Below are 14,835 nucleotides of genomic sequence, written 5' to 3' on the forward strand. Positions count from 1 at the left end.
AACAATCTATTTTGATTCAAGTTTACTTGCACTATAAAAATTAAACTACTTGAGCTTGACTTGTATTTGACTTGTTAAAAATTCGTTTGAGATCGGTTCGTTATGTAAACAAATCAATCTTGAACATAATTTCGAAGTCCTAAGGTTATCAAACTAAACTTGAACAACCTACTACTCAGATCAAATAGGCTCGTTTTCAACCCTACCAATAATTTATTAATTGTATGAATGATGTTATCATTACTTTTCTATTAAAATATATATGTATCTTTATTTATTTCAGTGTCTACTCACCATTGACATTAGTTTTGGTCACTTTAACTATGGTAAAAGAAAAATTAATGTAATTATATCAAAAATATAAGACTAACTATATTTTATTCAAACATCAGGAGAGGTGAGTGTAATTTATTATTTAAAATATGTAAAAAATGTGCTGAGATTAATTTTTTTTTTTGTTGAGATTTTTTCTTTTACTGAGCTATCATTAGCCGGGTCTATTTCAAAATATTTAATGTAAGGATCTTCATAATAAGTGTATTTGGATAGAGTTACAAACTAGGACTAATAAATTCAAAACACTGTTTAACTTTTTTTTGGTTGAATAAACACTGTTTAACTTTCTTATACTATTATAAAACACTTTTTTATCACATTTTCAATATTAAATATTTGTTAGCAGTTGTCTTAATATATTTTTATACATTTGTTATACATATTAATATGTAACATCCCTTTTAAGATCAAAGGATTTGCCTGATAGTTGAGATGCTCTTTTAGCAAACATAATGTCCATATTCGAATTTTATGGCTGCCAATAAAATTTCTCTTCCCCCTATTCCCCCCTCCTTTTCTTAGCCAAAAAAAAAAAAAAAAAAATCAAATAATTACCATTCAAGGTAATTATAATAAATAATTATAAGGGAATAAATAATTTCCATTCCGACCAATAAATAACTTACAAATAATTTTATAATTTAAAAGGAAATAATTATAAGGAGAAATTACCATTCAATGTGGTGATTTTTGAAAAGTCATTACACATTAATGAAAACATTTATCTTATAAATCATTAATATTTATAATATTTATTATTTTTTTATAAATAATTTTTACTGACACTACTAAGGTGTAATTCCCCTTAATTATAAACGCTTGCATTGAATAGAAATTTCATAATATTTTAGTCCATACCATTTACTCAAATAAATGAGATGGTGATGCCATCAAATTTTTAGACTAAGACATTTTATCTGTCATCATCTAATTTCACCTGCATTCAAACACTTATGTTTGAAAAAAACACACCGTATAAGGAAAAATTATTCAATGCTGCCGTATAAGTGTTTGAAAGAATGGCAATAAAACAATTCATTAACTAAGACGGCGGGTAATTGTGTAATTCGACATCAATACATATATTCTTTCCAATCATTTGAATGAGCCATCTCACTTTGAGTTTGATTTTGATGACCATTGTGTACAGATCATCTATGAAACTATTAAATTAATTTGATAAATATAAATACGTGATTTTATTATATTTGTTTTTAAAATAATTTAATGATCTATTTTTAAAATCATATTTGTCGTATATATTTTTTGAAAATAAATATAATGAAATTATTATGTGGCCTATGATCATCATATCAATATTATTTTTTTCATGAATAATCTATATACATGGATCTATAAGTCGAATAAATTGAATTATCGAAATGAGACCCGTAATGAATCTAAACCCAAATAGAAAATATTTATAGATAATATAATAATTGTATTACCTCCATTGACGTTATTAAAATAATTATTTTTGTAGAGGAGATAAATACAATTTTGTCAAAATGACTGTAATTTCTTTATTATTTTCAGGAAAACAATGTAAATTTACCCCCTTTAAAAAAATTCTCTGGCGTGGAATGTGTACGCAATTCTAACACAAAATTATATAAATTTTTACGAATTTACATAAGTAATCACACAAAAATACATAAGTTGAATACAAATTCATATAAATTCACAAAATCACGTAAATTTTCACGAACTTATACAAATTTGTATTTAACTTACGCATTTTTTGATGAGTGCTGCTATTAGCACCTACCAAAATTCTTTGGACTTCCTATTTTTTTGGACCCCAATCCTAAACTCTAAATTTTAATAATATTTTTTTGGACACCCCACTTATTACCAAATCTATCCATATTTACAATGAAATGCACACCCACCTGAATCCATTCCAATTCCCTCTCTTCTCTCTCTTTTCCCTCACTCTCTCAAAACCCCTTTTGTTCATATGAGAAAGTGAAGATTTTTCTCTTTCTTCTCTCTCTTTTCTTTCTCTCTCTCTCTCAAAAGAACTTCAAAACCCTAGTTTTTTCTCTCTCTTCTCTCTCCAACATTAACCACATCTAAAAAGTGGTTCCTGAAAACACAATGCATTTACTTGTGGGGTTGGTGTTCTTCGTTGATTAGGATTTTGACGACGTGAGTCTCTTTAGAATTTGCCATTGATTGGGAAATTCAGATGAGAAAGTGAAGATTGATGCGAATTGTAGGAATAGAAAACAATGTATATATATGGAAAATTAATCTCCATAATATTTCCATAATATTTTCAGAATAGAAAACTAATCTCCATATTTTCACAATGAAAAGCATACCCACCCAATTTGTTCATCACCGTGTAGCCGAAAAAATGTATTTTGTTCAGAACTGTTTTGTCGAACAATAATGATCCTGTCAGCATTGTATGTCCGAACAAAATTTGTTCATCACTGTGTAACTTGAATCCATTCTAATTCACAACTTAAAATAACATGAATTAAATCTATTCAAAATACATAACTTAAATCCATTCCAATTCACTATTTTCCATTCTAAGTTAGTTTAACAAAGAAAATTACATAACTGACTATCTGCATTAATGTTCGGAACTTATGTATTGAACGAAAGGATTATGTTCAGTACTGTGTTACCGAACATAATTGTAACAGTTAGCAAACTAGCACCGAACAGCTCGAACGAAACAAGAACGACCAAAAACAACCGAGAATGTTAATACAAGACAGATAAACGATCGAGAATGTTGTCCTCGTCCTCCATTGCTCTACACAGTGAAATAAGTGATGAAGTATACGTTATACTTGAAGCAAAACTTTCAAGTTCAATAGTGTTGATGATGGTGATGAAGATGACACATTTAGGATTTAAGATGATTATGAAAAATAATAGATTTAGGGTTTATGTTAATTAATTATGAAAAGTAATAGGTTTAGGGTTTACAAATATGAAATATGTATAGTTGGAGTTAGAGGTGGGGGTGGGGGTGTGGGTGAGTGTCCAATATTATAGAGTATTAGTTATTATTGATAGGTGGGTGTTCCATTTCATAATGTCTTTTAATGTAATTTTATTTTAGGGTATAATTATAATAAAAAAATAAAATAAGATGGGGTCCAAAGAATTTTGACAAGCACTAATAATAGCACGCTTTTTTATATCACTTATGTAATTTAGTAAAAAATTATGTAATTTTATGTTAAGATTATATACGGCATATATCGTGCACAGAACATTTCCCAACTCTTTATATAGAATAGGGAGGTTTTGTATATAATTGGCCCTAATGATTATTTTGGAATAACTGGAAAGACTGATTGGTTGGATTGTGAGCTGTGTAATTTTTTTTTTTTTTGAAACATGGATATGAAATTTATTTATTTTAGAAGAAAGTGACTCACATACACTCATAATGATATGTAGTGGATGCAATATGATATTATATTATGATTCTCATGTAGAAAACTAATGGATGGATTATATTATATGGCATGATGATCTGTGATTACGATATTTTTTTATTTTATTTTATTTTTTTCCAAGACAACAAAGGAATAATATCAATGGTATCTTTGATCTGTGATTTGGGGCATTTTTTAGTCTGATCATGTGGGAGCGGTGGCTGCGTGGAAAGCTTTGTTTAGTTTTTGAGAATTAGAAGATAAATAAAGAATTTATGAGTGCAATTTTAAAAGAGATATATTGTAAGAAAATTATTAGTTTTTATGATAAAACTAATGAATGTTTGTGGTATATGTTAGCTAATTTGTGATAAAAATAAAAAATTTATAGTGTATACCTTCAAAATGAAAATTTAGTTATATTATGAATAATGTGTAAATATTATGAATTGTTTGTGGTAAGAAATGTTACAGATCAATTTTTTTTTAAAAAAAAAAAAGAAAGAAAGAAAGATAAAACCCTGAATCCATAATTTAGACCTCCAAACACAACCACAATGACTAGCAAAAGCCAAAAAAAAAAAAAAAAGAAGAAAGAAAATTCAACCACAATAATGTGCTAAGAAATTTAAGCATTGGCTTCGTTTGGAAGTGAGTTAGCTTTTTGACTTTTTTGACTATTTTAGTCTAGGGCTAAAAAGTTTAGTTTGTGAAGGATTTTTAGCTTTTTTGTGAGAGAAAAAATATAATGATTATAAATTGAATGTGATGTTTTGTCTTATTAAATTAGAAAGCCTACTTTATTTTTTATGACTATTTTAGCTAAAAAATCTCAAAATCCACTTCTCAAACATAGGCATTATATGATGGCGAGTGTATCACAAATTAAAAAATAATACCTAACATATCACATCATTACATGTCAAATTAGATACTATATGCATTATTTTAAGGATGCAGAACATAATACCTCCTAGGGTAAATTACACAGACACCGCTGAGGTTTAGGTTTATTATAGTTTCCCTTCTCATCTTTTGAAAATTATATCTCCCCTTCTGAGGTTTAAAGTTTCATTACAGATTTCTCCTCTCAGCAATTTAATTTTTTTAAATACCAATTTTTCCCTCATTAGGTAAATTACATTGACACTCCTCATATTTTAGAAATTACAATCCCCTTCTAAGGTTTAAAGTAGCATTACCAATTGCCCACTCGGTTAGTATTAGTTGGAAAAAAAATTAATTAAAAAAATTTTTGTCAGTAAAATTTTTAAATTTCTGTTTAAAAACCAACGTAAACTCATTTTTTGAATTTACATTTTTTTCCTCAAATTTACAAACTGAGACAACCATTTATAAACCAAAAAAATTATCAAACAAGTTTTTATGACAGTTTTTTAAATTTTTGTAAATATAAATTGAAAACTGGAAACGAAATAGTTATCAAACAAGTTTCAGATGATAAAAATGTCGTAAAATTAACAAATAATTAAATAAGTTACCAACGTAAGAAACGACTTATCAAAAGATTCTTAGGCTATGTATGGTTTGATTTTTAGAAAAAAAATTTAAAAATTAAAAATTAACTTGGTTGAGAAATAAAAAATAAAAAATAATTATCATTTTTATATAATTTTTATCTTTCGAGTGGTTAGAAATAATTTTTTACAAATTAAATTGAAACAGCCATACGTATGTATATAACTTGCCCAAAAGTTAAAATGATAATTATTTTTTACCCTTAAATGATAATTATTTTTTATTTTTTATTTCTTAACCAAATTAATTTTTAATTTTTAAAAATAATTTCTAAAAATCAAACCATACATAGTTTAAGAATCTTTTGATAAGTTATTTCTTACATTGGTAACTTATTTAATTATTTGTTAATTTTACGACATTTTTACCATCTGAGGCCTGTTTGGTAACCATTTTGTTTTTAGTTTTCAATTTATATTTTCAAAAATTGTAAAAACTCTCATAAAAACTTATTTGATAATTTTTTTGGTTTATAAATGGTTGTTTCAGTTTGTAAATTTGAGAAAAAAATGTAAATTCAAAAAATGTGTTTACGTTGGTTTTTAAATAAAAATTTAAAAATTTTACTAACAAAATTTTTTTTCAATTAATTTTTTTTTCAACTAATACTAACCAAGGAGGCAATTGGTAATGCTGCTTTAAACCTTAGGGAAGGGATTGTAATTTCTAAAATATGAGTGGTGTCAATGTAATTTACCCAATGAGGGAAAAATTAGTATTTAAAAAAATTAAATTGCTGAAGGGAGGAATCTGTGATAAAACTTTAAACCTTAGGAGGAGATGTAATTTTTAAAAAGTGAAAAAAAAAAATTGTAATAAATATAAACTTCAAGAGGTGTCAGTGTAATTTACCCTAGCTCCTAATATATCATGCCTTATAAAAAAATCAATAGGCACCCTACCCCTCACTATTATATTATCAGTCCCGCTACATACCCCCCACAACCTTGCACGTTTGTGGGAGAGGAAGGAGTGATAGAAAATATATATATATATATATATATAAAATGAGTGGTTATCAATTAATTGAGGGTCATGGGGGTCACAAAATTTGAGAGTTTCAAGTATTTTTTTGTAAGGTAATCAATGTATATTGTCCATAAAAAACTAGTTTGATCTAATAAATGTAATATTTTTATTTTATTACATTTATCTCTAAAAAAATAGATGACAAATATATTTTTGAAAATAGACGATTTATTTTTTTAGAGATAAATGCGATAAAATAAAAAGATTATGATTATTAAATAAACTTAGTTTATTTATTTTTTATTTTTATAGATGATATACATTAAAAATCATACAAAATAAACAGTTTGAATTATTAAAATAAGAGTTGTGGTTAGTTCCACAAACCCCTCAACTTCTCTTATTTCGAGATGTGAATATACGAAAAATCCAACCCTTATGTAATAATTATAATGTTGAGCAACTAATATCACTATATGTAATTTTTTACACTAAAATAATTTGTAACATTTCTCTCAACAATTGATTTATAATGCACATCATAAATTTGTCTTATATTTAAATTTGCTTGTTTTTGGTTTTTCAAAAATATTTTTCAAAAAATTCTACTTTCTTGTTTTTCGTATTTTTTTTACTAAATTTTTAAAATATTTTAATTTTTTTTTTCATTTTTAGACACACCTAACATAAATACACATAAAAGTATAATTTTTGGAAAAAAATATTTTAAAAATTCACTAAATACTAAAAAAACAAAAAAAAAATGAGAATTCAGTATATTTTTTGTATTTTTATGTATTTATTAATTTTTTAAAATATTTTTTTACAAATTTTTTACTTTTTGGATACATCTAAATTAAGTGCATTTAAAAAAGTAAAAAAAATGCTCAAAATTTTAAAAATATTCACTAAAAATAAAAAAAAAACACAAAAAATAAAAAGCTTATTTTTCAAAAAACTTAAACCAAACACACACATTTATATTTTGAGTTTTTAAGTATTAGAAAATAAATGATTAATAGTACACATTTTGCAATAAGGATTAAAAAGGAAGAGAATTATAAAGCAACCTCATCCTCGCTCTCTATTTTTTTTGTTTTGTTTTTTGATAGGATGTTTTATAAGTTTTTATAGATAAACACTTGAAATCTTTTATGAATTTCTCTCTTACATTAAATAAAAAAAATTAACAAAAATGAACAATTTTAGTTTTTAAGCCAACAAAATATTCAATTTTGTGCTAATATTTTTATTTTTATTAACCAAATATTAAAGTTGTGCTCGAAAGAAGTTATTTGATAGTCTCAAAAGAATATTCTATATTATTGAATATGTGACACTTGCGTCTTTATTTTTGATAAACCAACATAAAATGAAAAATTTTATTATTTTAACTATAAAATACAAATGCAAACACCGCATGTACATGGCCAAACCGCTTACTCAGAGTCCGTTTGGAATGAGATTAATTTAATCAAAAAGTTAAAAAGTCAATAAAAAAAGTTAAAAAATAAAAATTCAACTTATAAAAAAAAAAAGTCAATTTCTTTTCTCTTTTACTTTACTTTTTGCATATTTTTTTTGGGGTAAAAAAAAAAAATTTCTAAACATATTAAATTTTGTTCACTTTAAATTTTCATTAAAAAATTAAGAATTCACAACAAAATTCACTTCCCAAACAATGCATTTCTAATATGTGGGGACATGACATTTGACTTGGTGATCTATATAGTTGTCTCCTGAGACAATAATAAAGTCAAAAATTCAAGATTTGATTATAAGAACAATTTCAACGGCGAGCTATTGGAGCTACTATTCCTATAAAGTAGGATAAAGTTTTTTGTTTTTTTTTTTCATATCTATTGTGAACTATCAGAGTTGCTAAATTATACCGTTACTATATCTTGTGCTAAATTTAGCACAAATTTTACTTATAGCTAAAGTTGTGAGCATAATAACATTGCCTAAAAATATTATTCATCTTATTCTTATTCCCTCCCTTCCTCAATCAAAATTTTAGAATATTTAAGAATTTTTCCGATCTTCTAGGAAGTCGTCCAGTTGATGTTGATCCAGTATTAGTTAAGCTAAAAAATAATAATTTTACTGTTGGAATAATATTACTATCCTATAATTTTTTTACACTATTCACTATTAAATTATAACTTTTACTATTTACCTTGCTCTAATCAAACTTATTAATCTTTTAATATTCTATCATATGAAAAAAAAAAAAAAAAAAAAAAAAAAAATTCCTTACTCCATAAACTTTGAAGATTCTTGTCTTGCTGTTAGATTCTGTGCAGGTTTTTTTGGCTTTGCGCTCCCAAGTCAAAAAAAAGTTAAAAAGAAAAATAAAGAAAATCATGGCATCTGATGCACGATGATTTCACGGATGGGTCCCAGCGGTCCCCGAAGTTCAACTATAGGATGGTTACGATTGACTAACTTCCAATTTAAGTAGTTAGGTGCTCAACCCTTTGACATAATTTCCTTATTGTCGTCCTTATTATTTTTAATCCAATAAATTATGACATTTTTATTAAAAAGAAAATTCGTGGCAAATTTAATCTAAAGAGGGTATAAAATATTAGTGTTAGTAAATATTTTTTTATTGATGAGAGATCTATTATTCGTGCAATAGTTTAGTAAAAAATCATTTTATTTGTTTTGAAATATATTTTGTTTTTAATTTTATCTCTTAATTTATTTGTTGAATATTTTTTATTTGTTAATTTTTTGTTGACAATCTATTCAAATTTATATCTATATGTTCAATTTTCTTCTCTACCTGTTCAATTTTTTTTTTTCTTCTATATACTCAAAATTTTCCCTATCTGTTCATTTTTTTTGATCTTTTCAATTTATATTTCCCTTATCTGTTCAAATATTTGTCTAGATGAAATCTATATGTTGAAATTTACATGTTCAAAAATTTTTATCTGTTGAAACTATTTGTTGATTTTTTTTTTTATCCATTCAAATTATTTTCTATCTGTTTCTTTAGGTTGCCATTAAGAGTCCAAAAAAAAAAAAAAAAAGTATATTCATCTCTATCTGTTGAAATCTGTTTCATTATCAACAACCAACCACCACTACCACCACCACCACCACCACCACCAACGACAACAACAATAACAACAACATTTCTTAACCATACTATCTATTGAAGTATCTATGTCATTTTCAACAGATTGGAGCCATTTTTTGAACAGATCTGCATCACAAAAGGTCTATTTGTCATACATAGAGAGATGTGAGAGAAAGAGGTCAATTTGTACAAATAAACAAGAACAAACAACCAACCACACAAACATTAAAAATAAAAAACTAAAATTATAGATTTTAACCCAGGATATACAAATTACTATGACAAATCGTAACAAAACAACAAAAGATGTTAATTAGATGATCGATCAAATCAAGCTTTAATCAATATAACAACATGAAAAATCTAATATTAGATTTAGATTCCTAAAACAAAACAGAGCAAGAGTCACAAAGAAGATCTCAAATCTCATATCTCGGACTAGTACTATGTTAGATCTCAACCAAATCTTTCCAAATTGCATAGATCCATCGACCATACTACAAAATTAGCCAAAAATCAACCAAAAAAGAAAAATCGAATTGATATTATAGAATCAAACATAAAATATTCAAAAATATTTAGAAATATTTTGATTTGGCCATCACAGTAATGATGTCATCAAACAAGACATACCTTCTCACCCTCATCGGCTTTGAGAGGGAGATTTGTGCCGAACAATGGGCTGGACTACGCTAGCACAGATTCTGGTGTTGGGCCGTATAAGTTTGCCTGGGCGTATAGTGGGGCCGAGTTAGGTCACATTGCCGAGCTATGGACAGTTCAGACTACAGATATGGGAACTAAGATGGCCTATAAGATCGCTGTCTGAGGCCGAGATGCCGAACGGTGAGTCCCGTATCTAGTTGGTTCTGGTGAACCGGTGTGGTTTTGTTCGGCAGTAACTGTCCAACGTAATGTTTATGTTTCACCAAGTAATAGCTCGGTTTAATATTCCATGTGGACCAATGATTAGAGGAGGGGAATCTATTCCTGATATGTGTCAATACCGTTTGGCGGCGCGACAAACATTGTTTGGAGATTTTGGTCTCTACACGTGTAAGAAATGTAGAGGAGAGCACAGTCGCCTGCCCAGAGAAGGACAGCAGAGGTAGTGCACCCACAATCTCTGAGGTTGCATGGCCAGCCTTGAAAAGGAGGAGCAAGCAGACGTTGGGGTAAGCAACTTCGAACTCTCTCTCTTTATAGCGCTTTAAGCTAACTTGACCGTCGGGGGGGTTTTTCGACAAACCCACCCGCCGAGTAGCTCACCTTGGTTTTGTTTACAATACGACGGAGTTCTAATGGAGTGAGACGAGCTTGGTAGTAAGGAGCTACGAAGCGAGGCGAATATTTCTCTCCCGTACAATTGATGCCGTTTGTGAGAAGTTCTTTGATAGGCAAACCTTGTTCTACAAGCTCTTTCGACTGTTTTTCATGGCGAACATTGATAAAACACTGTTGTCCATTATCGACGACATCACTCCAGAGTCGATCTGGAGACGAGATGGCCCTCCCGCCATTCCGACAATGGCAGGCCTGGGGACTTCCTCTAGAGGGCTACCTAGAGGCGTGCGAGACAAACGCGCGAGGAGCACTGATCATTCTCAAAGTCCTGAGGGGCGTCGGAGGCGAGGAGAATCACATGCTCAGCGCCTAGAGTACAAACTCAGAGACTAGGACGCCCTCATTCGGAAGATAGCGGCTGAGATGGAGGCGTTGAAGTGACAAATAAAAGGGAATGGTGTTGCTGGAGTGAAGAAACACAATGAGCACACCCAACCCCGTCGCTCAAGCAGCCGGCACAAACGGGAGACGCCCTCCCTCTCCATCACCAGGAGCTACGGCATTGGTGACTCTGACCCACCGATGGAAAGATTGCGCACGCGCGACAGCAGCTACTGTCCCTCGCGTCCGTCGACGACATCGAGATACTCTTACTCCACTTGTTCGGAGGACCTGAGGGACGTCTTGGAAGAACGCTCACATCGTATGGAGGCCCAAAGAGTGCCGGCGCTGCAAATGTTGAGTCTCAGAATCCGCTGCAGTGTAGAAGTGGTCATGTCACCACCTAGAATGGAGATTCCAACATCGGTGGACAGGGACTTGGCAAGACTCACTGCTACCCCACTGTCTCCAGAGATTGAAAGCACGCCTCTCTTTACCGGATTCCACCAACCCAATTTCACACTGTACGACGACAAGACGGATCCATACATGCACGTTAGTCAATACCGACAAGTAATGGCAGGCCATAGGCGTAACGATGCCTTGATGTGCCTCATATTCCCAGCAAGTTTGGGAGAATTGGGCCTGAAGTGGTTCAAGAGGCTTTCGGAGGGAAGTTTCAAGGGGTGGCAGCAACTAACAGAAGCCTTCGTCACCAGATTCAAGACCAATACTCGAACACCGAAGGAGGTTGACCACTTCTTAGGTATCAAGATGGAGTCTGGTGGTTCATTGAAGGCATACAATACCAAGTATTGGGAGACCTACAACGAAATCCTTGATCGCCCCACTAATTTGGCAATCGCCCAATACAAGGGAGGCTTACCAGTTGGACATAGACCACGAGACTCGCTTACAATGCACCAGCCCACAACCATGGAGTCATTGATGTAGCGGATGAACGAACACATTCGAGTTGAGGATGATGCCGCCATCGCTATAACAATCGAGAAGGCAAATCCAGTTACGGCGGACAAACGTGTGGCAGGAAAGGTTTATTTGGTAAGGTAGGAGGATAACCGCCCCAATAATCGAGCAAGAGACTAACACCGCGGAGCTGGCTGTAATGACGAAAATAGAGGCCGCTGGAATGACCGAGTTAACGCCCCACGCAACGAAGAGGAAGATGCCAAGAGAAAGTTGAAGGTGTGGACCTGGATCACAACGGTCTTCAAAATCCCAATTTATCATATCCTCAATGAGATTAGGGACGAGCCATATGTTCGATGGCTAGCAAAATTGGGGGACGCGTAGAGGGGCTTCAACTCAAGATACCGTTGCACTTTCTATGAAGAGAGGGGGCACCGAACGAAGGATTACGTGCCATTGAAGCATCACTTGGAAGAACTGGTCGCAGTAGGGCACTTAAACCAGTACATAGATAGAGGTATAAGGGCCACTCCACAAGGGCAAGCCAAGCCAAATGGGCTAGTCGTCCTGGATGCAGCGCTTCAAGGAGTTATCAACGTCATTCATAGAATCATTAAGCCAGCTCGGGTATGCGAGCTTAGAGGGATGATTAAGAAGGTGGAGCACACGAGGGAAGTGCTCTTTGTTCAGCCCGTCGTGAAGAAGGGAAAGACCGAGATAAAAGACATCATGACCTTTTCGAGCAAGGACTTGGAAAGAATTCAAACTCCACACAACGATGCCTTAGTAGTAACGTTTCATGCCCAGGATTTTGACATCAAGTGAATTTTGATCGACCAGGGAAGTTCGGTCGAGATCATATACTACAACGCATTCAAGCAAATGAAATTAGAGGACAAGAACTGGGCTCCCGCGACGTCTCATTTGGTCGACTTTAACTCGCAGTCGGAATGGCCGATCAGAGCGGGGACAGTAACAAAGCAAGTAGAGTTTTGGGTATTGAAGGTCCCATCGACATACAATTTGATCTTGGGGAGGGGTTAGTTACATGCCATGCAAGCTATAGCTTTCACTTATCATCTGGTCATGCGCTTCCCGCCCCAACCGGACAAATTGAAAAAGTTTAGGGGGATCAAATGATGTCCAAACAATGCTTTGTCGTGGTAAACGACAACTAGGCTGCCAAAGGGTTTGTCCAGATGATAGAGGGGCCAGAAGGCAAAGAGGTCCTGGAGGATGTAAGAAGAAGAGCCGAGGGAAAATCAGCTGAAGACTTGGTGGAGGTTCGCATCAATGAGAATGATCCGAACAAATTCTTTCTCTTGGGATCATCTCTGACTAGCACTGAACGGCTGGATTATGTGAACTCTTTGGTCTCCAACATTAAGGCCTTTGCATGGACGCCTTATGATATGCCTGGTGTTGACCCAAGCTTCATTTGTTATCGGTTGAATATCTTTCCCAACGCTCGGCCAGTCATACAGAGAACACGACACTCGACCTTGCACCATGCCGAGGTAGTAGCGGAGGAGGTCAGAAACTTGCTGGAGGCTGGGGCAATTGAAGAAGTGCAATACCCTAGATAGATTTCTAATACAATGGTAGTGCTAAAGAAAAATGAGAAATGGCGGGTATGTGTCGATTACAAGATGGTCAACCGTACCTGCCTGAAGGACAGTTTTCCGCTTCTAAGAATTGACCAGCTGGTGGATCTTATCGCTAGTCACCAGAGATTTAGCTTCCTTGATGCATACCGCGGCTACTACCAAATCGCCATGCGTGAGCTGGACAGAGAGATCACATTCTTCACCACGCCGAAAGGCATATATTATTATAAGGTTATTCCATTCGGTCTTAAGAACGCCGAGGTGACTTTTCAAAGGATGGTGACCAAAATGTTTGCTCCGCTTCTTGGCCGCACTATGGAAGCCTATATTGATGACAAGGTGGTGAAGAGGAAAGATGAGTCCCAACACCTCTCTGACCTAGCGAAAATGCTTGCAATCCTTAAGCACCATAAATTGCTCTCGAACGCTTCTAAGTGTGCTTTCAGTGTGGGTACAGGAAAGTTTTTAGGCTTCTTAGTGACAAAACGGGGTATAGAAACTGACCCATCACAAATCAAGGCAATCCAAGAGTTGAAGTAACCAAATTCCACAAAGGATGTACAGCATCTCGCCAGAATGGTAGCCACGCTAAACAGATTTATCAGCCGGTCATCAGATCGCTGCAGACCCTTCTGCAAACGTTTGAAGGTCAAGTTTTTCTGGGATCCAGAATGCGACCGCACTTTAACAGACTTGAAAGCCTATCTCTCTTTCGCTCCAATCGTGGTCACCCCATAATCCAGCGAAGAGCTGTATCTATACTTGGCCATTTCTCAACATGCAGTAAGTGCGGTGCTTGTCCGAGCTGAGGGAATTCAATATCTCCCTATCTTCTATGTTAGCAAAACACTACTCCCAGCGGAATCTAGATATCTACTGCTTGAAAAGTTGACCCTAGGTCTCATGATGGCCTCTAGGAAGTTGGTACACTATTTCCATGCCCACATAATAGTGGTACTAATCGAATTTCCACTCAAGGTGCTCTTTGAGAAGGAGAACTTTACCGATAGAATTTTGAAGTGGGTGGTAGAGCTGGGGTAGTACGACATCAAGTTTTAGCCTCGTACAGCTATCAAAGCACAAGCCCTTGTTGATTTTGTCACGGAATTTGCATCGGGTACCCACTTCGTCTGTCTAATAGAATTGGCACACGACACTGAGTAAAAGGAAAGGATCAGTGTAGATTCTGAACGGTCCATAATGTCGGTGTTGTCACAAGAAGATGAGGAGCAAGCAATAACCCAGTAAGATGATTCTGAGCGGCAGAGCAATAGCCGGCCAACTTACCAAC

The 14,835-nt window shown here is 33.1% G+C and overlaps 2 protein-coding genes across 2 annotated transcripts; both read left to right on the forward strand.

Moving 5' to 3' along the window:
• The first annotated feature begins 11,331 nt into the window (after positions 1-11,331).
• Positions 11,332-11,961, forward strand: LOC145824026 (uncharacterized). The gene has a single exon (XM_082923606.1). It carries the CDS (start codon positions 11,332-11,334, stop codon positions 11,959-11,961), a length of 630 nt encoding a protein of 209 aa, XP_082779732.1.
• Positions 11,962-11,964: 3 nt separating this feature from the next.
• Positions 11,965-12,762, forward strand: LOC145824027 (uncharacterized). The gene is made up of 2 exons (XM_082923607.1): positions 11,965-12,069; positions 12,322-12,762. The coding sequence occupies exons 1-2, from the start codon at positions 11,965-11,967 to the stop codon at positions 12,760-12,762; spliced, it is 546 nt and encodes a 181-aa protein (XP_082779733.1).
• Positions 12,763-14,835: the final 2,073 nt, after the last annotated feature.

Source organism: Camellia sinensis, chromosome 4, assembly GCF_055761805.1.
Source record: "Camellia sinensis isolate YWXY chromosome 4, ASM5576180v1, whole genome shotgun sequence".
In the NCBI taxonomy this organism is placed as follows: Eukaryota; Viridiplantae; Streptophyta; class Magnoliopsida; order Ericales; family Theaceae; genus Camellia; species Camellia sinensis.

Excerpts from the sequence above, each read along its gene's own strand:
- LOC145824027 (XM_082923607.1), top strand. The coding sequence starts at position 11,965 with ATGAACGAACACATTCGAGTTGAGGATGATGCCGCCATCGCTATAACA. Across the intron at positions 12,070-12,321 it reads TGGCAGGAAAGGTTTATTTG|AGGGGCTTCAACTCAAGATA; the intron begins GTAAGGTAGGAG and ends GGGGACGCGTAG.
- LOC145824026 (XM_082923606.1), top strand. The coding sequence starts at position 11,332 with ATGGAGGCCCAAAGAGTGCCGGCGCTGCAAATGTTGAGTCTCAGAATC.